The 26,618-nt window shown below is 40.2% G+C and overlaps 1 protein-coding gene across 1 annotated transcript in view; it reads right to left on the reverse strand.

The window, feature by feature from the left end:
- Positions 1 to 26,618, reverse strand: part of ASB4 (ankyrin repeat and SOCS box containing 4) — a 58,640-nt gene that overhangs the window by 9,483 nt on the left and 22,539 nt on the right. The window contains exon 3 of the mRNA XM_039236279.1: positions 710 to 1,200. Coding sequence (XP_039092210.1) covers positions 710 to 1,200 — 491 coding nt within the window. The remainder of the gene's footprint in view (positions 1 to 709; positions 1,201 to 26,618) is intronic.

Here is a 26,618-nt window from a genome sequence, read left to right on the forward strand (position 1 = left end):
CAAGACTTCTCGCTGGAGAAGAGAAGCTCCACGGGAAGGCCCGTTCTCCTTAATCTGGCTCTCAAGGGGGAATGAGAAGAGGGCATTCTAGTTACTTTTGCAGAGACGTGGTTCATCCACTCTCAACCAGCAGTGAGTGTCAACTAAAAATCTCTGGACTGTCTCACACATCGTCTCTCCTGGTTGGAGAGGCCCCTGTGGGTAAACCAGGCCCGGAGCCCTGATTCTACTGATCAAGAAATATATAATAATAGCGATAGTGATAGCCATCACTTCTTTCATGGTTACCCCAGCCCTGGCACCATGCCAACACTTCTCAAATATTATCATTTAATTCTCAAAATAAACTTAGGAGAACGCTATTATTTTTTTTTAATTGTTTACTTTTAGGTATTTATTTTGAGAGAGACAGAGTGAACAGGAGAGGGGCAGAGAGAGAGAGGGAGAGAGAGAGAGAGAGAGAGAGAATCACAAGCAGACTCCGCACCATCAGCACGGATCCCAACACGGGGCTTGAATTCATGAACCACAGGGTCATGACTTGAGCCAAAGCCCAGAATGAGGCATTTAACCGACTGAGCCACCCCGGTGCCCAGAGAAGGCTATTATTATTCACAGTAAAGTGAGTTGAGAACAAGCCACCCTTGGAGTCTCCGGGGACCTGCTGACTACCCTCTTCTCTACCTGGCACCTTAGAACACAACCTCACCTTGTGGAACTGTGGAGGGTATATTCGAGCAGCCCCATGGTTCAACAGTAGTTGGTAGCAGATCTCAGGCTGGGCAGCTGGGCGCACAGAGGTGACCTTCAGCACGTACTGAATGGCAGCGCAGCCGTTGATATCCATGAGATTGGCTTCGGCGCCGGCCTCCAGCATCATGTGCATGAGCACGTGGTCACAGTTCCAGGCTGCCTTGTGCAGCGGAGATTTGAAGTCGTCATCCCTGGCGTTGACCTCGGCCTTGTAGTCGAGAAGCATGCGGCAGATGAGGTGGTGATCCCTGCTGTACTCCTGCTCTTTAAAGCGGAGGGCCCAGTAGGTGGCGATAGCCAGCGGGGTCTCCATGTGGGCGTTCACGCTGTCCACGATGGCCCCGTGCTCTACATAGAAGGCCACCAGCTCCGGGAGGCCGAAGTGGGCAGCTGTGTGCAAGGGTGTCTCCTCATCCTGGTTGTTCGTCTTCATGTTCACGTTGGCCCCTAGAAAGGGAGATTGAGAAAGACAATTACTCAAACATATTTTGCCATTGTTCCCCAAGTTCAAGACCCCACCCCCTCCCCAGCCACCTCGTGATCCGGTCTTTCCAGGGTTTACTTGTTGATCCCCAGGGAAGCCAGGCGTTTGAAACAAGAGTGACATCTCCTGGACAGCCAGCAAATGTATCGGGGTTGGGTAGGGGTAGGGAGAGAAGGGAGGATTTCCGCGGGAAAGCTGGAGCGCAGCTCCCTGGGTTGTAATTCTTTTTTTTTTTTTTTTTAATGTTTTATTTATTTCTAGGAGAGAGAGAGAGAGCGTGAGCAGGGGAGGGTCAGAGAGAGAGGGAGACACAGACTCTGAAACAGGCTCCGGGCTCTGAGCTGGCAGTCAGCACAGAGCCCGACGCGGGGCTCGAACCCACGAACGGCGAGATCATGACCTAAGCGAAAGTCAGACGCCCAACCGACTAAGCCACCCAGGAGCCCCCCTGGGTTGTAATTCTTACCTGCAGGTGGATTGGGAAGGACAGAGTGATCCCTATAACTAACTAGCTTTTGTCGATAAAATAGCAAATATAAGTGAAAAGATACCTTTGAAGCTCAGACAGTTGGCTTTAAAAACCATCAATTTCTTTGAATATTTCACAAAATCGTGTTTTTCTCTTTCAAAGCTGAGAAACCTGAAAGTTTGGTCCAAGCAAACTTTAGTGTTAGGAGCTTGCCCAACTCTGACCGAAAACAGCAGGTACCCACCCAAGTGTAAGGCCCCTTTGGAGTACAACTGTGGAAAAACAAAATACACACAGTGACCACCAAACTAGCCGAAAGGTCATATTTTGCTTGGAAAGGGGTAGAAGCCAGAATAATAGAAATACTCAATGAAAGAAAGACGGTGACTTCAAGACATATTTGGTTTATGGTTGATAATGGCTGTTAGAAATACAAATTTGTAGTATTTGGAAAGCCCCACAGAAATTATTTAACCAAACCCACTTATCCAACACACCAGGAAACTGAAGTGAATTTTATTTTTCTGATAGAGAATGTTAAGTACTAAAATGGTCAACTTAAGAACCTGAAATTTTCCTTCTCTGCCTAATTTAATGGGGTGAACGCAAGGACCCCTGGGGGCCTACTCTATAATCAATTCTACGGGAAGTTTTTATAGCTACTTCAAGTACAAATATGAAAAGGTATTATTATTACTATTGCTATTATTATTATTATTTCAGCAACTAATATTTATTATGCACTTACCATGTGCATTGTTCTGAGCTAAATGCTTTCCATATAGTGCCTTGTTAAATCTTTTTAGCAACCCTTTGCAATAGGTGCAATTTTTATCCTAATTTTACAGATGAAGAAATTTGTACTTAGAGAGGCTAATAACTCCATCAAGCTAAGAAGCAATAGAGCAGAGATTTGAAAGCAAACAGCCTGGCTTCAAAATCTCTTACTACTATCCCATTCTACCGCATTTTTGTAGAAGATGTCTTTTCTGTGCGTTGCTCTTTTGGTACTTGAAAAGTTGAAAGTAGTAGAGAAATCACATTGCATTTTGCTAATTTTTAAAAAATCGGTTTTCTACATATTGCTCCTTTATGCCTCCTTTTTATGACATCCTCTGGTCGCGTGGAACCTGCTTGAGAAAGGCAATATTTCCACAAACATGTTCAGTATCCTATACAAAATCAACCCCCCAGCGAGATCTCTGGGAGCACATTGTTCTATAAACTCTGAGGCTGTGCGTACTCCCAACTTGCAGAAAGCAGAATTCTAACTGAAGACGGTCTTGCACAGAGCCATCTGTGTTCATCAGTATTCCACCCCCGAGAAATTCTGGGTCAGGTGTCTTTTCAGGTCAGCCCTTCTTTGCTCTGTAGAGAAATGGAATGAATAAGAATGTCTTCCCAGAAGCCAAATGCGAGGTCACTTCAGACACTGGAGAATTTCCAGTAAGGAAAGGAATCAAAGGGTCAGGATGAAAATTTTACAGGCCAACGTGGAACAAACCACATCCTTTATTTTTTAATGTACTTGGACATTTACAGTTGATCCTTGACCTGTTGGTACAACTAGATATGCTGCATAGTTTTCTTTTCTGAATTGATCTTTATTTTTTATATTTGAATTGTATCTTTGAGTAACTTTTCCAGAAAATATATAAAGTAGGATGACTTGAGTACTTTTTTATTTTAGATCTTGTGATTTATTCAGAAATTAGACACCATAAATACAAATTCCTGGGCCCTTTTAACAAATATTCCTAATGTGAAAATACAATGTGGGGGTGCCTGCACGGCTCACTTGACTGAGCGTCTGACTTCAGCTCAGGTCACGGTCTCACGGTTCGTGAGTTTGAGCCTCGTGGCGGGCTCTGTGATGACAGCTCGGAGCCCGGAAACTGCTTCGGATTCTGTGACTTCCTCTCTTTGTTTGCCACTTCCCCGCTTGTGCTCTCTTTCTCTCTCTCTCTCTCTCTCATTTTCTTTCAAAAACAAATAAATAAACCTTGAAAAAAAAAAAAAAAGCAAGCAAACACAATGTGTTAGTTTCCTAGCTCCTCCGTAATAACAAAGCACCACAAAGTAGGTTGCTTAAAACAATGGAAATGTGTTCACAGTTCTGGAGACTGAAAGTCTGAATTAAGATGTGGGCAGGGTCGGCTCCTTCTGAGGGCTTTAAGGGAGACTCTGTCTCATGCCTGTGTCCCGGCTCCTGGGGATGGCTTGTCAGTCTTTGGCATTCCTTGGTTTATAGGTGTATCACTCCAATGTCTGTCTCCATCTTCTCACGGCCTTGGGTGTGCGTCTGTATTTCCACAGGGCTGGCTTCTTGTGAGGGCGCCACCCACGCTGCGGTGGGGTCACATCCTGCTCCTACTCAGCTAACTACATTTGCAACAACCCTATTTCCAAACAAGATCACACGCTGAAGTATTGGGGATTGGCACTGCAACATACAGTGAAACCTTGGTTTGCAAGCATAATTGGTTCCAGAAACATACTTGTAATCCAAAGCACTCATATATCAAAGTGAATTTCAAGAATCATTGGCTCAGTTGTGATCATGTGACATTTGGCGTCACGTACTACTCCTACTACAAGACATCACTCGTTTATCAAGTTAAAATTTATTAGAAATGTTTGCTCATCTTGCAAAACCCTCACAGAAAAAGTTACTTACACTCCAAGATTTTAGTGTATCTTCTTTTGGGGAAGGGGGGGATACAAGTCAACCCATAACATAAAACATGCATTACATAATATATAAAGATATATGTTGTAAAAATATTGTAAAGCCGTCACCCACAGAATCATACCCCAGGTCAAGAAATGAAACACGCCCCAGAGCCAGAGAAGACCTCCACTTTCCTACTATCTTTCTCCATTGCCAGAGGAATCGATTATGCATTTCTTTAGAGTTTTGCCACCTTTGTATATATCTCTAGACAAGACAGTTTCATTTTTTTGAACTTTATGTACATGAAGTAATAAACGCATATTCTTCTATGACTTGCTTCTTTCATTCAACATTATGTTTGTGAAAATAAGCTATGTTGTGATGTTTAGCTGTCTTTTGTTCATTTTATTGTGTTCTGTCTCACTGCGCAAGAAATCCACAGTTTAGTCATCCCACTGGTGTTGGAAATTTCTAGTTTCAGGCTATTCCCAGTACTGCTGCTATAAGCTTTCTTGTACATTCTTGTACTCTGGTGCTCATGAGCAGGAGTTTCCCTGGGTTCTAGACCTATGAATGGAATTATTGGATCATTGGGTATGCCTATCTTCGACTTGAACCCTATAAGCTATGCATGAGAGTTCTTGTGCCACATTCTCATTCATGTTTGGTATTTTTGGTCTCTTTAATTTTAGCCAATCTGCTGGGTGCATAGTGATATGTCATTGTGTTTAAATGTTTGTTTCTCTAGGGGCGCCTAGAGGACAGAGGAAGTGGTACAAAATTTTTCAAGTGCCAGAGCGCCTGGGTGGCTTCGTCGGTTAAGCGTCCGACTTTCCCTTAGGTCATGATCTCGCGGTTCGTGGGTTCAAGCCCCGCGTCAGGCTCTGTGCTGACTGCCAGCTCAGAGCCTGGAACCTGTTTCAGTCTGTGTCTCCCTCTCTCTCTGACCCTCCCCTGCTCACGCCGTCTCTCTCTCTCTCTCTCCTAGAAATAAATTTAAAGGAAATTTAAAAAAATGTTTGTTTCTCTAATTAACAATTAATTTAGACAAATTTAAATATTTTTATTAACCAGTAATGCCTTTTGTTTACTCTTATAACCATTTACATGTTGTTTATAGAATTACTTTAAACATCATTTAAAAGTAATTGCATAATAGTAACTATATAACTCCATGCAGTGAGTTTGCCCAACTGTTGGATACGATTGATTTTTTCCAAAATTGAGATCTTACCATTAATGCTACAAGTAATACATTTGTATGAAAATTTTAGGATTATTTCTCTGGCATAAATTTCTCCCCACATAGAGTCACCAGTATGTTGTTATCTAATTTTAATTTCTCTTTTTTGCTAGTTTGGAAGTAAAAAATGCTTCTTTTTACAAAAAATTGAGGGGAGTCTGGGTTGCTCAGTAGATTAAGTGTCCAACTTTGGCTCTGTGCTGACAGCTCAAAGCCTGGAGCCTGCTTCAGATTTTGTGTCTCCCTCTCTCTCTGTTCCTCTATCGCTCACACTCTGTCTCTCAAAAATAAATAAACATTAAAAAAAAATTTTTAAATCTAATCTAAGTGCATTTGATTATTAGAGTGTGAACACTTTCTCTGTAATTATTAACTAGTGGTATTTCTTCTTTAGCTAATTGTCCAAAGTTTTTTTTTCCTTTTATACACTAAAGCCTTTCTGTTTTGTTTACATTTATAGGACTCCTTCATTAAATTAAAATGTAGGCCTACATTATCACTATTGCTACACATTTTTAACCAGCTTATTTTGCTTTTTCTTAAATACATGATGTTAACTTTTTTTTTTTTTTTAATATTAGAATGTACTGTTTCTCTCAGAGGTAGCATTGCTATCCGGATTAATTATAATTTTTATAGTTTTTGATAGATTTTTAAAATGTTTAACATTTGATTCTCCTGGAACTTATTTGAGTGTAGACAGCAATTTAGGAAGAATTGACATTCTTAAAATACAGAGCCTCTTTGTACAGAAACCTGGTCTATTTCTCCAAATGGTTTTCTTTACACTTCATAAACTACACCTTCCAAAATTTTGCAACAATTTTCATTCTAGGGGATAAATTATTTCATCCTGGGGTAAATTATTTCTGGAGTAAAGAAAATTTAATGAGAGAGGGCCCTTCATGAACTTTTTAATTTATGTAATTTTAATTTAATTATGTACTTCTCCAGAAGTACTCTGGAACGGTAGCAAAAGAGAGACACAAATTCTAATTTGTACTGCTTGTTATAAAGAACAAGGTCTTTTCAGATTCCGTCTGTGGGCAAAGAAGACAGAGGTTTGTGTGCACTAAGAATGGGTTGAAGAGAGGAGACAGAGTTAGAATTTACACAGAAAGAGTGGTTGCTGGCTGCAAAAATGGCAGAACCAGGCCATGGGGAAAAGATAATGTTGAGGCCAGGATTACAGAGGGACAGAGTGCCAGTCAATACTGAATTTTTTTCTTCTGTTCTCCCAGAACAGAACCGTGTGAAAATTTCCTTTCATTACTCTCCAAAAAACAGAATCAATTTCATCAACCTTAGTTATGAGACCTCTCATATTTTCTTTGCTTTTTTTTTTTTTCCCACCCAAATAAATTTAAATTGCCTCTAAGTGCCCACTAGTTAGACTGGCCAATGGTCAGTGCTCAGTCATCATTGTGGCTCCCTCTGCTGGACTTTGCTTCTCCCTACCGGCTACAACTTGGCCTCCAGAAGCATCCTCTTCCAAAGCATCCACATTACCCCCAACTTCTGTCACCTCAAGAGCTGCATAAGAGTGAGACCAGAAAGCAAGTCTCTGTCACGACAGAAACTCACTTCTCTATCTTCCCAGACTCAGGGAATCCACATCTCCCACCATATCCCTAAGCCAGCCCCTGACTTCCTTCTGTCCTAATGGATTTAATTTCTCAAAGAGCCTGTGTGTGAGTGGGGAGATCAGTGGTAAGATGCAGGACAAGGCCAGGCCAGACTTCTCATCCCTTTAAGAGAGCCTTCCCTTGTGAGGGCGATCTGGCTGAGACATCTGTCACCCCATTGACCGCCAGGGTTGATTCGGCTGATCTGGCTGGCTAGGCGGGTGTCTGCTTCCTCCCTCTCAGCTCCATGCACATCCCTCCCAAAGCTGCGTGCTTGGTCGAAGAGGATGACCTTCCCCAATAGAGGAGGATTGTTCTTCGGGGTCAAGGGTATACGAGTAGTTGCGCTCCCTTGCTAGAACCTCCAAACAAGCTCTCAAGAGAGCCTCCCCTATTCTTCAAGGAAATCCATAGATAATAACATCCACCTTCATATCTAGCCTTTTAAAAATAAATATGCCTAGCTAAACTATACAGGTAATATGAAAGTAATTTCTAATAATTAGCACTACATAGTTATGGCTGTTACACATACTATAAGTAAATTATAATGTAGAATAAAGTTCAATATGTTAATGACTATCCTGGATGCCATAATGAAATAGCGATTTACTTGAACCCATATGTAGAACCTAACAGCTAGGAATTTGAACAGACCAAGGTGTTTTGTACTGTAATTCAAATACCACAAAAGTCATTGCCATAATGAATGTTATTCCAAAATGAGGAAAAACATTGGTAAAGTTTCTGAATAAATCGAAGCCTAATCTTGCCTTGATTTATACCATAACTGCTTTCCTGAAAATATTTATACTTATTTACAATTCAAAAGTATTTTGTGCTTATATGCAAAATGGAGTTAGGTTAAAAATCTACTGTGTTACTACATCTAAATACCTAGTATTATATCAGCACCAAATCTAAGATGTTTTACGCATTATGAAATAACTCAAACATACAGAATATTTGTGAAAACATAAAAGATCTAAATATCATTGTGCATATTTGACAGATAATAATTTTTGTCATATTTGCTTTAGCTTTATTTTTTCCAAGATAAAATTTTATAGACAACAAAATCCAGCGCATTTCTCCTTTCTTTCCTTTCTTTCTCCACCGGAATAACTGCTATCCTAAAGTTGGTTTTTGTCATCCCCTTGTAAATTTTTTTTCTTTTATAAGTCATATGTGTACCCATAAATCACATATATACTATTATTTTGTGTCCATAAAAAATATATAAATGGTATCTCACTTTTCAACCTGCTTTTATTAGTCAACAATATATTTTTTTTAATTTATGTTTAAATGTTTGCTTTATTTTTGAAAGACAGAGAGAGAGTGTGAGTGGGGGAGGGGCAGAGAGAGAAGGAGACACAGAATCTGAAGCAGGCTCCAGGCTCTGAGCTGTCAGCACAGAACCCAATGCGGGGCTTGAACCTATGAACTGTGAGATCATGACCCTAGCCAAAATCAGATGCTTAACTGACTGAGCCACTAGGAGAGCTGTTGAGTATCTTCTCATTATATAATTAAACTACAGCTTAATTAAACTTAAACTACCTCTACTAAAGACAGTTGCTAAGCTTTTTTGTAATAACAATATTTTTTAAATTGTGTAGGAGTTTCTTGAGAGAGAATTACTGGGTACCAGTGTGTCAGCATTTTTAACTGTATTAGATTATACTCATCTGTGGTTCTACGACTTTATACCACAGTAGAGTTGAAAGGTTCAATATCACTTCTAACTCTTGATACCGTCAAACCAATTAGATGGTGTAAAAAGGTATTTTTACTTCATTTGCATTACTCCTGCTGACCGATAAAGTTGAGTGTCTTCTCATACATTTACAAGCAACAAGATTCCCACCTGTATTGTTTCTTCATAGCCTCTGCCCATTTTTCATTGGGTTGTTTGTGTTTTCCTTTTTTTTTAATTTTTTAATGTTTTATTTATTTCTGAGAGAGAGACACAGTGTGAGCAGGGGAGGGTCAGAGAGAGAGGGAGATACAGAATCTGAAGCAGGCTCCAAGACCTGACCTAGCTGTCAGCACAGAGACTGACACGGGGCTCGAACCCATGACCCATGAGATCATGACCTGAGCCCAAGGTGGACGCTTAACCGACTGAGCCACCCAGGTGCCCCTGTTTGTGTTTTTCTTATTTATTTACAGGATATAAGTAAGATCATTATGGAGATAATGATAAAAATTTGACCGAAGGACTTCAGTTAATGGGACATTTTGCTATGTTCATGGATAGGAGATTCAGCATTGTAAGGATGCCAAGGCTTCCTGAGTAAATCTATAAATTCAATGCCACATATACATTTTTTTTCATAGAATTTGCACAGTGTAAAGAGCACATCAATTTTGGAAAACAGAAGGAAAAAAAAATGAGAAGGAACTAAGAGATGGTGAAGAAGGGGTGCTTACCCTACCAGATATCCCTGCAAATGGTGATTAAAACAATGTTGGATCGAGACATAGAAAGACAACTAGACTAGTGAAACAGACTGGAGAGCTTAGAAACAAATCTATCTACAGAAAGCATCTGTAAAGCATCTTCAAGTTTGCAGTAAAAGGTTAAAATATTTCTTGGCTTTAGCATCAATGGCATATTTGATACTCTTTTGAATATTTTAATCCAGTATTATTGTAACAGAAAAAACTACATGTAAGCAAAAAAGAAGATACTCTTTTTATTATTTTAATTTCAATTTTTAAAAAAAATTTTGGGAGAAAGGCAATGTCACCATCTTTTCCATAAAGATTTGCCTAAATTTCTTTCATGCTTACATATCCTGATGTATCTTTTTCTGCTTTTGTTTCTAAACTTTCTCATTTTACATTAGATGTACTTTTATAAGGTATACATCACTGGATTGTTAAAAATCAGTGATAGAACATGCCTTCTCAGGGCTAGTATCCAAAATCTATAAGGAACTCACCAAACTCCACACCCAAAAGACAAATAATCCAGTGAAGAAATGGGCAGAAGACCTGAACAGACACTTCTCCAAAGAGGACATCCAGATGGCCAACAGACACATGAAACGATGCTCAGCATCCCTCCTCATCAGGGAAATACAAATCAAAATCACACTGAGACACCACCTCATGCTGGCCAGAGTGGCAAAAATGAACAAATCAGGAGAATCTAGATGCTGGCAAGGATGTGGAGAGACAGGCACTCTCCTACGCTGTTGGTGGGAAGGTAAACTGGTGCAGCCCCTCTGGAAAACAGTGTGGAGGTTCCTCAAAAAATTAACCATAGAACTCCCCTATGACCCAGCAATAGCACTGCTAGGAATTTACCGAAGGGATACAGGAGTGCTGGTGCATAGGGGCACATGTACCCCAATGTTCATAGCAGCACTCTCCACAATAGCTAAAACATGGAAAGAGCCTAAGTGTCCATCAACAGATGAATGGATCAAGAAGATGTGGTTTATCTATACCATGGAATACTACATGGCAATGAGAAAGAATGAAATCTGGCCATGTGTAGCAACATGGATGGACCTTGAGGGTGTTATGCTGAGCGAAATAAGTCAGGCAGAGAAGGACAAATACCATATGTTTGCACGTATGGAGGATTAGGAGGAACTTAATGGAGGACCATGGGGGAGAAGAAGGGGAAAAATAGTTGGGGAGAGGGAGAGAGGCAAACCATGAGAGACTCTTGAATGCTGAGAACAAACTGAGGGCTGATGGAGGTGGGGGAGAAGGGAAGGGAGGAGGGCAGTTGTGGGGATGAGCACTGGGTGTTATATGGAAACCAGCCTGACAATTAACTATTGAAGAAAAAAAGAGTATGCCTTTTCATAAGTAATTTAAATAAACTTTTGTCACTTACCAGACATATGCCTTTAAACCACACTGCACCTATGAGCAGCAGTCACTGGGAACCAAAATAAAGGAATATATTTGATCTATTTTCATAGACCCATCTTCTTCAATAAATTTGTACCATAGCTTCCTCTTAGATTAACTTATTTTCATTAGATAAATTTTTGTTATTTTTTTTATTAAACCATAAGGTACATGTTTAAAAACATCAGAAGTATAAAAGTTGATCGACAATTTCCTAAAATAGATGTATTTACAAAGACATATCTTTTTTAAAATATTTATTTATTTTTGAGAGAAAGAGGGAAGGAGGGAGCACCCACACACAAGTGGGAGAAGGGCAGAAAGAGAAGGGGACAGATCTGAAGTGGGCTCTATGCTGACAGAAAGGCCAATGAGGGTCTGCAGAGAGCCCTATGCAGGGCTTGAACTTGTGAACCACGAGATCATGACATGGGCCAAAGTTCAGCACCTAACTGACTGAGCTACCCAAGCACCCTTACAAAGACACATATTTTAACTATATTTGTTTTTAGATCTTTTGGCAGTTACTCCCATAACTGGAGCTAACTTACTTATTTATCTATTTATTATCAGATTTATATAGTATTCTTTACTTTCTGATATAAAAGGTCAATTTTTGTTTATTTGTACTAATCCTTCCTCTTTTTATTAAAAAAATTTTTTTAATGTTTATTTATTTTTGGAGGAAAGAGAGACAGAGTGTGAGTGGGGAAGGGGCAGAGAGAGAGGGAGACACAGAATATGAAGCAGGCTCCAGGCTCTGAGCTGTCAGCACAGAGCCTGATGTAGGGCTCCAACTCACAAGTTGTGAGATAATGACCTGAGCCAAAGTCAGATGCTTAACTAACTGAGTCACCCAGACACCCCATAATCCTTCCTCTTTTTAATGTTTGATCTTTTCATCATGTTTTAATTCTTCTGTTGGAATATTAAAACTTTTTTGCACCTAAGTCTCTATCCATGAATTTGTTATGTTAGCTCCACCACCTGCTTTATGGAATGAGGTTATCTCCAAGCTATCTCCCTCCTACACTTACACACCTCATTTCTGACAGCTACAATTTATATTGTCAAAGCTATTAGGTAATTATATTCAGTTCTGCAAACCTCAATCTAGTCTTCAGGGTTTTGTTCATGGTTACTGATAAAAGTTTTTCAACCAATAAACAGTATTTAAATGATTATGACTTAGAAGTTGAGGTCATTTTGGCCTCTAACTACAAATGCAGAGACTCGAGCCATGTGGCAATGTGGCTGGTAATCCCCAACCACGGCTGGCTTTGCGCAGAGCCCCTCACCTGGAATGGCCCATGTTTGGTTTAATGCTTTATTGTCACCATCTTTGAAATTCTTAGTCATTTTTTTAAATAAGAGGCCTACGTTTTCATTTTGCATTGGAACCCAACAAGTTATGCAGGCTCTCCTTTTCCCAGCCCACACCAGAAAAGTCAATTTGAGTCCTTACAGCCAGGGCATGATATGTTATGAATCCCTTGCACAAGTGGAAAAGTTTTGATTGACTACCTGCTATCTAAGAAAGGAAAAAAGGCAGGTTAGTAAGTAAACCTAGATTTTCACCTGCTGCCTGAAGGTTTCTACCTCAGTTAGCAGATGCTGGGGTCCTGCAAATGGGGAGCTGACCCACATATTCAAGGAAATCAACATGGTGGAAGAGGCGGCCAGTGTGTGTCCCTATAGGAGGGACAACCCATCCCTTGGTTTTCCTACCTACCGTTTGCTCCTCACCTTCCTCAAATGTATTAATCTTATCTGGGGTTGTTAATCTTGCATTTATTTCCAAAAATAATAAAAGAGATCCTTCTAAAACAATTGTGACTAAGGCATTTGATGTTTTTAATCACTGAACTATAGTTATTTTAATTTATTTCTCTGTGCTTATTGGTTGCAGTCCTTTAAGCATCTGCCAGATCCAGAAGGTGACCAAGCTAGATTCCCAGAAGATCTTTCCTGTTCTTCTTATCTCTCCTCCCATTCTCGCGCAGAGGTTTGGAACTCATTATTAATAAAATGGATAAGAAGGGATAGAAGGGTGAGATGAGGAAAGAGCACTATCTCTTCCCTAACTGGATGCTTCCAGTCTGCAGTGGACTTGAGCAACAGGGAAGGAGAGTTTGAGTCAAGTCTGAATTATCAGCCCTGGACGTCCAACAGTTGAGTTGAGAGTGACTTTTGAAACTTAAAGGGACTATACAGGATTTGCTTACCTGAATGTTACTGGAAATGACATGGACCCACCTGGGTTTTCTTCCCACATTAGGGGAGACACTAGACCCTCTGAATAATTTAAAGAGAAATTTATTTTTTTATTCTTTTTATTTGTTTACGAATAGTTTATTGTCAAGTTGGTTTCCATATAACACCCAGTGCTCATCCCCACAAGTGTCCCCCTCCGTGCCCATCTCCCTCCTCCTCCCACACACCCATCAGTCCTCAGTTTGTTCCCAGCATTCAAGAGTCTCTCATGGTTTGCCTCTCTCCCTTTCCTCCACCATTTCCTCCCTTCTTCTCCCCCATGGTCCTCTGTTAAGTTCCTCCTAATCCTCCTATACGTACAAATATATGATATTTGTCATTCTCTGCCTGACTTATTTCGCTCAGCATAACACCTTCAAGGTCCATCCATGTTGCTACACATGGCCAGATTTCATTCTTTCTTAAAGAGAAATTTATTATTAAATTTAATAATTTAAACAAAACCAAAATTCTTTCATGAATAACATCCAGTTAAAAGTCATGTGGCTAGTAAATTTTTCATGCAGGGCACTTTTTGGCATATTTTCTAAGAATTCAAATACATGAGACTATTTTTCTGTTGTCATCATACATTCAAAATAACATTGAAAGAGTGTAGAATGTTTGGGTCATTTTCTCCACAACATTCCATGTTTTCGTTCTACTCTTTTTTAATATTAAACATTGTAGAGTAATGAAAAACACTAAATTTTTTGTTCCTTTAAAAGCAATCTGCTTTCTTTTATTCAATCATTGTACACTGTTACTATTTTTTTTTTTTTTTGCTGTTGACATTGAATATTTTATTTACAATGTATCTAGGCTCAATTCGTTTTCATTAATTTTGCCAGGAACCAAACTTATCCATTCCAGCTCCATGTGAATAAGTGTTTTTAGACAAGAATTTTAAATTGTTAAAGCCTTAAATTTTAGACCAACTTAACTATTCATCATGTTAAAAAAGGCAATATTACTGTATTATTGAAAACTATAAAGCCTTTATTTGGCTTAAAGTTTTCATCAGCCACTAATTATCAAGTTATGGACACTGATAAGAAACTCACTCTCAGAGTCTTTTAAACCTCAATTCTCAAAGGCACGAGTGAACACGTGGTAAATTACTCATGGCTTTCTTTTTGACATCACTTTGAAAAAATTATGGTTTTGAAAAAAGCCATGAAAAAAAGTATTAAGACAGGGTGGAAAGTATCTAGTCTCTGGTTATAACTGCCTGCAACATGTATGAGAACATAGGGAGAAAATATTGTCATAGGTCATAATAAGAAGGGTTTGAGAAGGAATTTGGTTTCATTTATTAACTTCAGGTAGAAATTTAGATTCCTCACTAGCTACTTACTTTGTCGAAGATATCTTCATCTTCCTCCACTTGAACGTCACCTGCCTCAATCTGGCCATGCTAGGGCTTGATTAGGCTTTTGTGCAGGTAAAACACAGTACATTTGTTCTGTGTTCTTTTATGAAAATATTAATAATACCTGCTATTTTTCCAGTATTCGCTAAGAGTTTTACATATATTGTCTTGCTTGTTATTAACAGTAAGCATTCTTTAGAAACATCTATTATTCAAAGGTTAGATTTCTTTTTTCATATTCAGAGCTTTTCATTTTCTGCGTGTTCTGGGATTGTTTCTCAAGTCTGCTTCTTTGTCAAGGATGCAATTTTGTGCAGTGTCAAGTTTGTTATTAACTGTCACCAAAGCGTATTTTCAGTTGGCTGCTTTGTTCTAGTTTCAATTTTGCCCTTTCAATCTACAATCTGTGGCAAATATATTTTCTTGTATCTTTCATGGTCTTGTCTTAAATGAAATCTTAAATGAAATACCATTTCCTGTACAGCCCCGTTTCTTTAATACTCACATTCTCCAAGGTCTGGAGTTGAGAACTACCTTTTTCTAGATCAACAATGGTCTTCCAAACCATTACTCTCTCACCCTTGTGGACATCCGTTCATCCGTTAAGGTTTATTATCACCCAACAAGGTTTTTTATCCCTTCTTATCTACGATCTCAAGAGCTCCCAATCACCATCCTATTTGCAATGAAGAGATAGGTATCTGGCTCAGTCTTTCTTTTACCTCTGTCCTGATACCATCCTGCAATACTCTTGCAGAGATCCCATCCAGCACATTCACACTCACAATCCCTAAATCTTCTGGGGCAGATCATATCACTATTACTATCTTATTGGGCCTTCTTGCAGTGTCTCCCCTGTTGAAGGTTTTGCCCCTCTGCCCTGTTGTAGTCGGTTTGAACGACTGATTCTAATCGTTCAGCTGCCGTCCCTGTCCTTTCCCCAGCAGGGCTATTCACTTCTTCCTTGGTCGCCGATCGATTTTTAAATTTTCCTTAGGTAGGGTTTAATCAGGATAGGTAAATTATGCTGTTGTAATTATGCCACCCACACCTTCGTGGCTTGATGCCATAAAAGTGTATTTCTCACTCTTAATGTCTTGCAGCTCCTGAACACATGTCGTCTGTTTAACCTCTCAGGAATTCAAGCTACCTCAGTCTTATGGCTTCACCATCTTCGCCTGAGGTGTCCTCACTGTCACAATACCATGGGGTAGAAATAGACTTTAAAAGTCCTGCAAGGGCTTTTCACTATCTGAAAGTGACTGATTTATTCTGTTCAGGTGTCATTAGGCAGAAGGTGAACCGGAAAAGGACTAGACTATAAAGCGTGGTCTTCCTCGAGCCTGGAGGGGAAGAGAACTGGACATTGACGACGCCAGTTACTGCCACCACAGCTGACTTGAGTTTCTGTGGGTTGCAGTCAACCAACAAAAATGCAGACCAATTCAACACTTACCTTTACTTACTCCCAACACTTATCTCCATTTTAAGCAACCTCCGATTTCTTTTTATCTCCTTTCAGCCAAACTTCTTGAAAGTGAAGTCTCTGCTTTCTGCACCATTTCCTCACCACTCACAATCCCCTCAGCCCATCACAGGCTGCCTTCTGTTCCCTCCACACCACTGGAGCTGCTCTGGCAAAGTTACCAGTGGCTTCCAGCTGATCATGGTCTACGATTTTCAATTTTCATCTCACCACACTTCTCTGCTATTTCCAATAGTGTTGACAACTAACTTCCTTGGAATATTTACTTCTCCCTCTCTGGATATTCCTTCATTATTTTTATACAATACCTCTTCTTCTCGTTTCCCAGACTGTATTATTTCACATTGCATCTCCTCATTTTCTCCCTGTACTTCTTACTGTGCATGGCTCTCTTGAGTAGTCATAACTACTCTTTTCATTTCATCTATGAACAGATGACTCTCAGAACTATATGGGTGACTACATATCTGATAAGGGACACATCCCTCTCCAGGTAATATAGCACATTTACAAAAATTGATTCTATACTAACTAGGTCATAAACTCATCTTCCCAAGTTCCAAAGGCCAGGCATCACTACACACCATTTTGTTGACCATAACACAATTAGAAGCTAGTAAAGAAAAAGAGGAGTTTAATCTGAAATCTATTTGCAGATTAAGGACACATTTATAAATAACTGATGGGTCAAAGAACAAATCATATCAATTGATATATAATCATATCAATCAAATCAAATCAAAGAACAAATCAGATCAATAATATCAATCATTAAATTAATGACATATTAAAGTAAATTAATTGTTGGGGGCCGTGCCGGCTCCAACGGGTCCAGGGGTCCCTGAAGGATGGACGGTGTCGGCGAAAGAGAGTGAGAGAGCCCCGAGATCCTTTCTGATCACCGGGCAGTCATCTCTGTCCTGTCGGTTTTGGTGTCTTTATTTATAGCTCAAATGTTAACATGGCATCAGGAAATGGAATTTTTACAATGGATAGCTCTTTGTGATAAGGTGTTTTTGGAAAATGTACAGAAACAGGTTTTACAGAAGTCTTCTTGCAGAACAGCCCCAATTATAGTGAGGTTGAGTAACTAAGAAAATAACAAGGTGTTCACATTTTAATAACGCTAAGATTAAGTCACAGGTTTGTTGATACTCTTATCCATCCTCATCACAGTGGCCAGGGTAAGGGAAGGTGTTTGTGGAAAGTAGGCCTTAGGGAAGGGGCTGCTAAACACCATCAGTTAGCATAGGTGTATGTACTAACTTATCTTCTGCCATTATCTGTTCCTTCTCTCTAAGTTAGGCTCTTTGTCTCCGGGCAAGACTTGATTTTCCAGTTATATGCTTTATTGCACCAGAGAGCCAACCATACCTTTAAAGAGTTTAGCTTATTTCCAATACATAGAATAGCCTCTTTGAGTGCATTTACCTTTGTGTCTACTTTTATGATTTCTTGAATAGCTAGGGCATGAGAGACATTTTTGGTTAGTTGATTTACATGTTGAGCTGTATGAACATCTTGGACTAATGCAACAGTAGAAACAGAATTGTACATGTAAAGGTCAATCTTTTATGACTAGGGGTCATTAGCCTGTTCATAGCTCAAGGGAAAGTATGGAGGGAAACAGGAGCTTCTGGAGACACGATGTCTGTTCCCATAATCAAAAGAAGAAGTTCCCACAATAAGTTCCTTCACAAGGTGCAATCATCATACCAGGGCCGGAATAAGGGGACAAGTCACTCCCGATATTGATCAACAAGGTACCCTAGGGGTCAGTGCTCAAGCAGAAATAATTGAGTGGGGGTGGATATCGGTCGTCATCTGATTGGCAAGAGACCGTGCAAACTTGCTTTAACCTCACCAGGAGTTTTCTCGACTAGTGGGCTCAGAATGGCTCCCAACAATTAATGATATCATATCATTAAAATAAATTAACAATAGTAAATAAACTTTGTGTCCTCCCAAAAGGGAGAGAACTCAATTCAAAATGGGCAGAGTATCACTATGAAGAAGATCTTTATATGGTCAATAATCACATGGAAAGATGTCATTAACCATCAGGGAAATGCAAATCGAAACCACACTTGGGTCCTACCTTATACCCACTAGGATGGCTATGGTCAAAAAGGTGAATAATAACAAATGTTAGCAAGGATATGAAGAAATAAGAATCATCATACATTGATGGTGGGAATGTAAAATGGTGCAGCCACTTTGGAAAATAGTATGGCACTTCCTCAAAAAGTTGAACACAGTTTCCATATGAACTCAACAATTCCAATCCTGGGTAGATACCCAATAGAAATGAAAACATATGTCCACATAAATATTTGCACTGGAATGTTCATAGCAGAATGATTCCTAATAACCCCCAAATGGAAACAATCCAAACACCCATCAACTGATAAGCAGATAAGCAAAATGTATGATATCAATACAATGGAATACTAGTCATCAACAAAAAGGATTGAAGTACTTCTGCAGTGTTTCATTTCATCATTTCAAAAAACACTGAAAACATTATGCTAAATGAAAGAAGCCAGATACCGAAGACCATATATTGCATGATTCCATTTATAAGGAAAGTGGCAGAAGAGGCAAGTACATGGAGACAGAAAGTGGGTGAGTGGTTACCTAGGGCTAAAGGGTGGGGAGAAGGGGCTGGAGGAAAATGGAGAATGATTGCATAACTCAGTGAAAATACTAAAAACCATTAAAAACATTTAACTGGGTGAATTGTATGCAAGTGAATTCTCTTGCAATAAAGAAATACCTGCTAAGAAATATGTGACCAGTCTTGAGCTGACTCCTGAGTTTCAGACCTGTACGTACAACTGCATTTTGAACAAATCTGTTTGGAGGCCTACTGAGCACTGACGTTTAACAGGTCCCAAACTAAACTCCTTTCCTTTTTAATCCTCCCACTCGAATAAGTTGTATTTCAATAAATAGTGCTGCAATGGCCCCAGCAAATCAAACTGAAAGTCAGAAACTCACCTTCCATCCCTCCTTCTTATTCATCCTCCAGTCCCATGTCATCAATTGTCAAGTGTTGGCACTATTGCTTGTTTGCACATCTCCCTCCGTAGGCGGGGTGTAATGTATTTAAAATGCATAACTGACCGTATTGTCATCGGTCTTAAAATCTTACAAGAGCTTTGGAAAGCCTGGGTGGCTCAGTCAGTTAAGTGTCTGACTTTGGCTCGGGTCATGATCTTGTGGTTTGTGGGTTTGAGCCCTGCATTGGGCTCTGTGCTGACAGCTCAGAGCCTGAAGCCTGTTTCAGATTCTGTGTCTCTTTATCTCTTTGTCGCCCCCCTCCAACCCCCCCACCTCTCAAAAATGAATAAACGTTAAAAATATTTTTTTAAAAATCCTGCAAGAGCTTTCCATATTCTATAAGATATGGTTTCAGCTTTTTATCATAAGAGATAAAACCATCCAAAACCCAATTTCAACCTCTGTGACTTCTATCCTGCTGTCTTTTGTCTCACATTTTGCTTTAATTGCTGAGAAATCCTGTATGCAGTTCTTTGCGAATGCCTTTGTGCCTTTGCTTGTGTTGTTTCCTTGACCTGCAATGACCTTAATTTCTTCTTTACTCATCCTTCAAGTTCCAGTGCCATTTCTTCCAGAAAAAACTTTCCTCACCCCCAGGCTGTGCTACCTGTCCCTCTACTATAAAATTTTTATTTTCTCACTCTAACAAGTAACGGATTTGGGTGTCTTTTTCTTTACTTTAATCTTGAGAACAGATGCTATTTCTATTTGTTTCTATGTGCCTAGTGTGTGGCACATTCATCCATTCAATAAATATTTATTGAGCCCTTACTATGTACCTGCTCTAGTTCAAGGCTCTGGGAATACCCTAGTAAGTGAGACAGACAATGTCCCTAACTTCATGAAATTCATCTATTAGAGAAGAAGACAGACAAAAACGTTAACTCATGTATAGGGACGCCTGTTTGGCTCAGTAGGTTAATCAACCGACTCTTGATTTCTGCTCAGGTCATAATCTCAATAGTTTGTGAATTCAAGCCCCTGCATTGGGCTCTACTTGGGATCTTGTTTCTTTCTTTCTCTCTGTCCCTCTCCCACTGGTATACTCTCTCTCAAAAATAAATACATAAACTTAAAAAAGTTAACTCGTGTATAAAGTTGCAGGAAGAAAAATATGAAGCTGGGGGATGTGGTGGAGGATGATAAGGGAAGAAGATGAAGTATTTCATGCAAAGGCTCCGAGGACATGACATTGGTGTAGCACAAAAGTTAACCAACTGAAGAGCAGGGGGAGGGCTTTCCCGGCAAAGGAAACAGCAAAGATACAGGTGTGAGGTAGGCAGGAACATGGTGGATGTTTTCAGAAAACACAAGCATCAAAAGAATGAGGAAAAGAGGGTGTAGGAATGGTAGGAAATGCCATTGATGAGGCCAGCCTTGACCAGAGGATGTCAGGCTCAACAGATCATCGAAAAGACTTTAGACCATATGCTAAGTGTGAGGGGAAGCCTTCGGGAAGGAAATGGTCTGATCCACCTTTTGCAAAGATCACTGAGGCCGGATGTGTGGAGAGTGGATGGTAAAAAAGGAAATCATGAAAGCAGGGGAATTATTGAAAAGTCTGCTATTGTAATCCAAGAAGCAATAATGTGGCTTGGGTTAGGGTGGTCCCCATGTAGTTGGCTTGAAGTGGTCAGACTGGAGATATTTTGATGGTACCAACAGGTCTCGTGAGATGTGAGGGATGAGGGAAAGTGAGGAAGTAGAGGTCGCTTCTAGGCTTAGGGCTTGAGCAATGGGAAGAGCAGAATTGTCATTTGTTAAAATGGAGGCAGGGACAGGAAACAGTTTCAATCTGGACATGGTAAGTGTGAGATGTTCATTCAATATCTAGTGGAGACGGGTTATGCATAGTCGGACAGATGAGCTAGGGCTCAGAGAAGAGGATCAGCCTGGGAGATACAAATCTGGGAGTGAACCCCATTTGATGGTATTTGATGCTGCGGGACTAGATAAGATCACCAAGGTGCATTTAGAGGGGAAAATATGTTTTCGACTGAGCCCTGGGGTCCAGCAACACTTAAAAGTGGAAAAGAGAAACAAATCCAGGAATCAAAACCGAAGAAAGCCAGTGAGGAAATAGAAAAATGTCTTGGCTCTATAAATGCTTATTAAACCAAGCTGTTTTTCACATGGTCTCTTCTCATAAGTTTCTTCTTTAACAGCTACCTGTATATTTTTAAAACATATTGAAAACAGGAAGAAAATATCACAAACTATTTCCTTCTGTCTACTGAAGCGAATCTTTTTCATATCAAAGCTTATCTGCCAACTCCTCAGAATATTGCTTCTTATCCCTGGGGATGCAGTCTTTGCCTCATACAGCCCATGTTTATTTATTCTTATGTTTATTTTTAATTTACTGAACCTTAAGGCAAAGTTATCTTTCCAGACGTGAACAATCCAGATGCAGGCGCTGAGCTCAGTCACCTTATACTTACTTTATTTTTTATCTTTTTAATTCAAAAAAACCCCACATTGATGAAAATTTAGCCAAATAACCATAGATAAGACTGAATAACTCAGACTTGGGGAAATGTACTATTATCATACTATTTTGCGCTAATCTTTATGGGCTCATGAAGTCAGACCATATCTTAGGATTGGGGATGATGTTTTTGCTGAGGGGGATGAATGCTGCTATTGTCATTCAACTGAAAAAAAGGTTAATACTTGGGAAGTTTGTGGGGTTGTTGTGTTTGTTAAAGGCCAGGAATTTGGAGAGAGCGAATAATGATTTCTTCCTCTACCCAGGGACAAAATTCTGTTTGTTCTGGAAGAAGTGGAAGCCTAGGCCAGACTCAGGGGTGGAGGAGAATGGCCCTGGGCTGCATGGAGCCAGCTGGAATGAGACAGGAAAATGATGAGGAAGGGATGGGAATGGTACCCCCATTCCTGAGGCAGAATTCAAGAAGGAGAGAGGAAAAGCAAGTGGGGCATTGATTAGGTTAGCAGAGACCAACTGCATGAGAAGAAATTTGCCAAGCAACAAAGCGCCTTCCCTGTCCAGTGGCAGCAAAGCAGTAGTGATGAAGCCCATCTCAGGAGCCAGAATTCTGGACCAAGAGTGAGGATTCCTTTAGTCCGGAGGGGACATGTGGCTTCTTTCTACCTCCAGTGGCTTACAGAAAGAACTGCGTGACCACAGGTAAGTCACTCTGGGGATTCATCTAAGGGAAAGGAGTTTGGGGAAAAGACTTCTTGTTAATACAATCAGTAGAGAACTAGAATTATTCTACCCAGGGGTACATATGTGTGATACTGTCCATGTCTGAGCTGGGGAAACAAGATGTTCGACTTCATGAAACTTTAGGACAGGCCCTGAGGTTGAGGAAAGAAGGAAATTATTCTCGTCCCTCCTAGCCACTCCCCAGCTCCCTTTGCATTTCTGCCTTTATCTCAGCCCCTTCTCTGCTTAGGTTTCATAGAGGCCGTGTCCCCTTCAAACTTGGGATGGAATTAAGCAGAGGGCTTCCACATTCGTGTCTATTTCTTACAGAAAGGCAGTTACAGAATTATCCTCTCTCCTGAGTTGTCAGGGTAACATTCCTTCCCTGTGGGCCAGCATATTTTTCTTAGACTCCCAGTTGGACTTCTTTTTTATCATCTTTGTATTTGAGAGCTCTGTAAGACAGGTAGGGACTGATCATTTGAGAATACAAGATCTTCTCTAATTCCTGACATGTAGCATGCTGTGAGTGGTATTCTCAAAGGATTTAGACTGCTAAGTTAAGGGGAGGAAGCATTTGTGCGCCCTAAATCTAAACACCAAATGTGTGAGTCAGTCTCTTTCTTTAACTCTTGGGGAGGGCCATCTGTCTTGTTTTATTTAAGAGGGTATACCATGTGGCATCTCATCAAAAATGGGCATCCCAATCCATTCCCTTTGATGATGTAATTAATAGAAATTTCACTATTCTTTGGCTTATAGTTTGTTTCATATATTTAGCTTATATAGTTGTTGCTAAAGGATTTTGGGGTCAATCTTAATGTATTTTTATAGATATTTAACAGTGAGTAGGGAGAGGTATATTAGCCAGGTACATGTTAGCCCAGAAGAAACTTGGTTTGGCAGAGAAGTCGTGATGTTAGGGAGATAGTAGTTCAAGTATCCGTTAGGAATCCCAGGCTGAGGAGAGAAAGAAATGGTTCAAGGAGGGGCTGAGAGACTTGAAGACGAGATGAGGTGGTCCCAGAGCTGTGGGGGTGAGTTTGGATCCAGAAACTCCAATATTGAAATCCATCCCCTGGGATGGAACTAGGGAAATGGACCCAAACTGAGAGACAGATGACCACCACCTCAGTAGGGAATGACTAGTATTACAGTAGATGACAATAGTTCTAATGGATAAAAGGTGAGTGTATGAGTTTCTCACGGTTGTCATAACAAATCGCCACAGATTCAGTGGCCTGAAACAAACAAAGGTGTATTATCTCATGGTTCTGTAGGTCAGAAGCTCAACATAGGTCTCCGTGGGTGTGACGGTCATTTTTATCTGACAACCTGGTTGGGCCACAGTGCCCAGATATTTGGTCAAAAATTATTCTGAATGTTTCTGTGAAGGTGTTTTTTGAGTGAGATTAATGTTTAAAACAGTGAATTTTGAGTAAGCAGATGATGTGTGCACCTCAGCCAATTAATCGAAGGTCTGAACAGAACAAAGACTCACTTCCCCTGAGCCAGAAGGAATCCTGTCAGCAGATTGTACTTCTTCCCTGATTTCCAGGCTGCCAGCCCACTCTGAAGATTTTGGACTCATACCTCCACAATCTTGTGAACCAGTTCGTCAAAACAAATCAATCAGTATCTTCCCCCTGCCCCTTGTTGACTCTGTTTCTTTGGAAAACTCTAACACAGCGGGCTAAGATCAGGTATCAGTGAGACTGTGTTCCTTCTGGAGTTTCTAAGAGAATGTTTCCTTGCATTTCTCAACTTCTAGAGGCCACTCACATTACTTAGCTCTTGGCCTCCTTGCTTCATCTTCAAAGCCCATGATGGAGGGTGCAGTCTCTTTCACAGGTCAGAACCTTCCTTCCACAGTCCTATTTCTTCTGACCACAGCCAACAACCATTCTCCAAGTTTAAGGAGATGGGCCAATTTGCATAATCCAAAATCAGCTTCTCGTCTCAAGGCCCTTAATCCAATCTCCTCTGCAAAATCCCTTTTGCAATATAAGTTCGACTATTCATCGATTCCAGGGATCAGGATGTGGACATCTTTGGAGGGTCATTATTCTGCCTACTACAGTGAGATAGAATTTGCCCTCAGATCAGACACTGGAGGAAAGATTGATTGATATACTGAGGGCTGAGTTCAGTTCTTGCTTCTGGTCAAAAGACCCAAATTCATTCTTCTATGTCAGTATTTCCCAAAGTCTATTGTGTGGCATTTTAGCACTCTGAGATGCATTAAAAAGGAAGACTCTGTGGCTAAATAAGTTTGTAGATCTCTGTATCTTTGTATATGTACAATTCATATTACCACACGAAAGATTCTGCAGTGTTCTCAGGTGCGGATCTCTGTCTAAATTAACAAGCTTTCCCAAATTTATTTGACCAAGGAATTGTCCTTTTGTGATATCTATTAATGGCCCCAGAATCAATGTTTAATACAATGCACTTTGGGAAATGCATTTCTAGACGATACAAAGGTAAGGGGTGGGGGGAAAGTCACACATGAAAATCCACAAAAGTTGTTTGGGTTCCCTAGAATCAGCCTGGGTTATTATCAACATCCTCATTTGGTACATGAAGGCTGAGATTTCGAGAGGTTAATTCTTGCCTTCACTCGTAGATAGTGATAGTGAATGGCGGGCTATCAGGATTTGAAACAAGGAAATCTGACTCCAGTACTTATTTCATAAGCACTATACATGAATGCATCTTTTCACACCGAGCCGTATTCGAGCCCCTTGGAATGAATACCACCATCCTGGTTTCATCGGCTATGGTGGGGAAAGATCCAGCGTTACATAACATAACAACCTAAGCCGTTTCATCAGGGGCTGTGTACAAGGCCTAGAAGGACCTCAGCGAGCTGCAGGTTTACTGATTGACCTGTCGGGTCTGCAATGGAGACGGATTACAGGATAAGGCAACAGTTCAGTCCCAAGACTGTTACAGGACTGGCAAGGATTCTAAGTAGCACAGGGAAGGCAGCACCACCTAGTGGAGAGAGCAAGTGCACTGCATGGAGGTCATTCTGTCTTCAAAAGTGGCTCTTAGCGGTAAGCAATTTGTCTAAAGCTCAGTGTTTTATCTGCAATAGTTTTAACCGCATAGAATAACTGTGGGAATTATGGCAATAGAAATGCTATATCCAGTTGTTGTTATTATTAATTATTGACTCCAGGACGGCTTTTTCTTGGGGCTCTTATTCAGTCCTTTCCTCTTGTCCCTACTTAGTTAATTGAACGTTGCTTGCAAGAAGTGAATTTACTTCCTGCCCTTACCACTCTGTTCTTTGGTCGACCCTCTTAATTGAAGAGTGTTTCTGAGGGCTGCTGGGACTTCTAAGGCTGCAAGTAAATGAAAGAAAAAGATGTTCTAGGAGCTTCCCCAGAAGTATTGAGCCCTCCGTGGCTCTCAGTGGAAGCTGGCTAATATCTCTTCAGCCTACCCGGGAGATGTTTTATCTCAGAAAAGAGAGGGATCCACTCTGTTCTGATTAACTTTATAATTAGCAAAACTTCTTCAGGAAGGTGGCATATGCTCGATTCTTAGCTTCCAATTCGGATGCTTTTGCCATGCCTCATATTTGTATGTTTTCTTGGTTAGCTTAACAGAAAACTGAGCTGGGAGCCTCAGATTCTTGTTTGATTCCACCACTTTACCTCCAAATCTGGACCTTTGAGTCTCCTAAAATGGTTTAGATTATCTTCCATTAGTTATAATTTTTGGAGATTACAAAGAAAACACTTGCATTTCTGTTTATAAATCTGATATCTTTGACTAAATGGTGTTTAATATGTTTGGGGGATAATCTGATCCAGGCTCCTCTGAGTAAGAAACAAATTAGAGACGTGCTGATAGAAAAAATAATAATAAAGTACTGCAGGCCCATGAAAATTTTATCCTTCAATTTCTGGTTTCAGATGCTTCTTGTTATAAAACAAAGATAACATACCCAGACTGGAAACTCACAGCGCAAGTCACATATGGCCTTAGATAGGAGAAGTGAAAGTAGAGAGAACCAGTCAGAGAAACCTTTAATACTGACAGGGGACAGAAGGCTGGAATTAACACTTTCCCTCTAAAGAAGCCTTGGGGAGTCATCTGAGGAAGTAATAAGCACCCTGAATTAAAAAAAATAGACCTGG

Source organism: Hyaena hyaena, unplaced genomic scaffold (assembly GCF_003009895.1).
Source record: "Hyaena hyaena isolate Hyena2069 unplaced genomic scaffold, ASM300989v1 scaffold_109, whole genome shotgun sequence".
Taxonomy (NCBI): domain Eukaryota; kingdom Metazoa; phylum Chordata; class Mammalia; order Carnivora; family Hyaenidae; genus Hyaena; species Hyaena hyaena.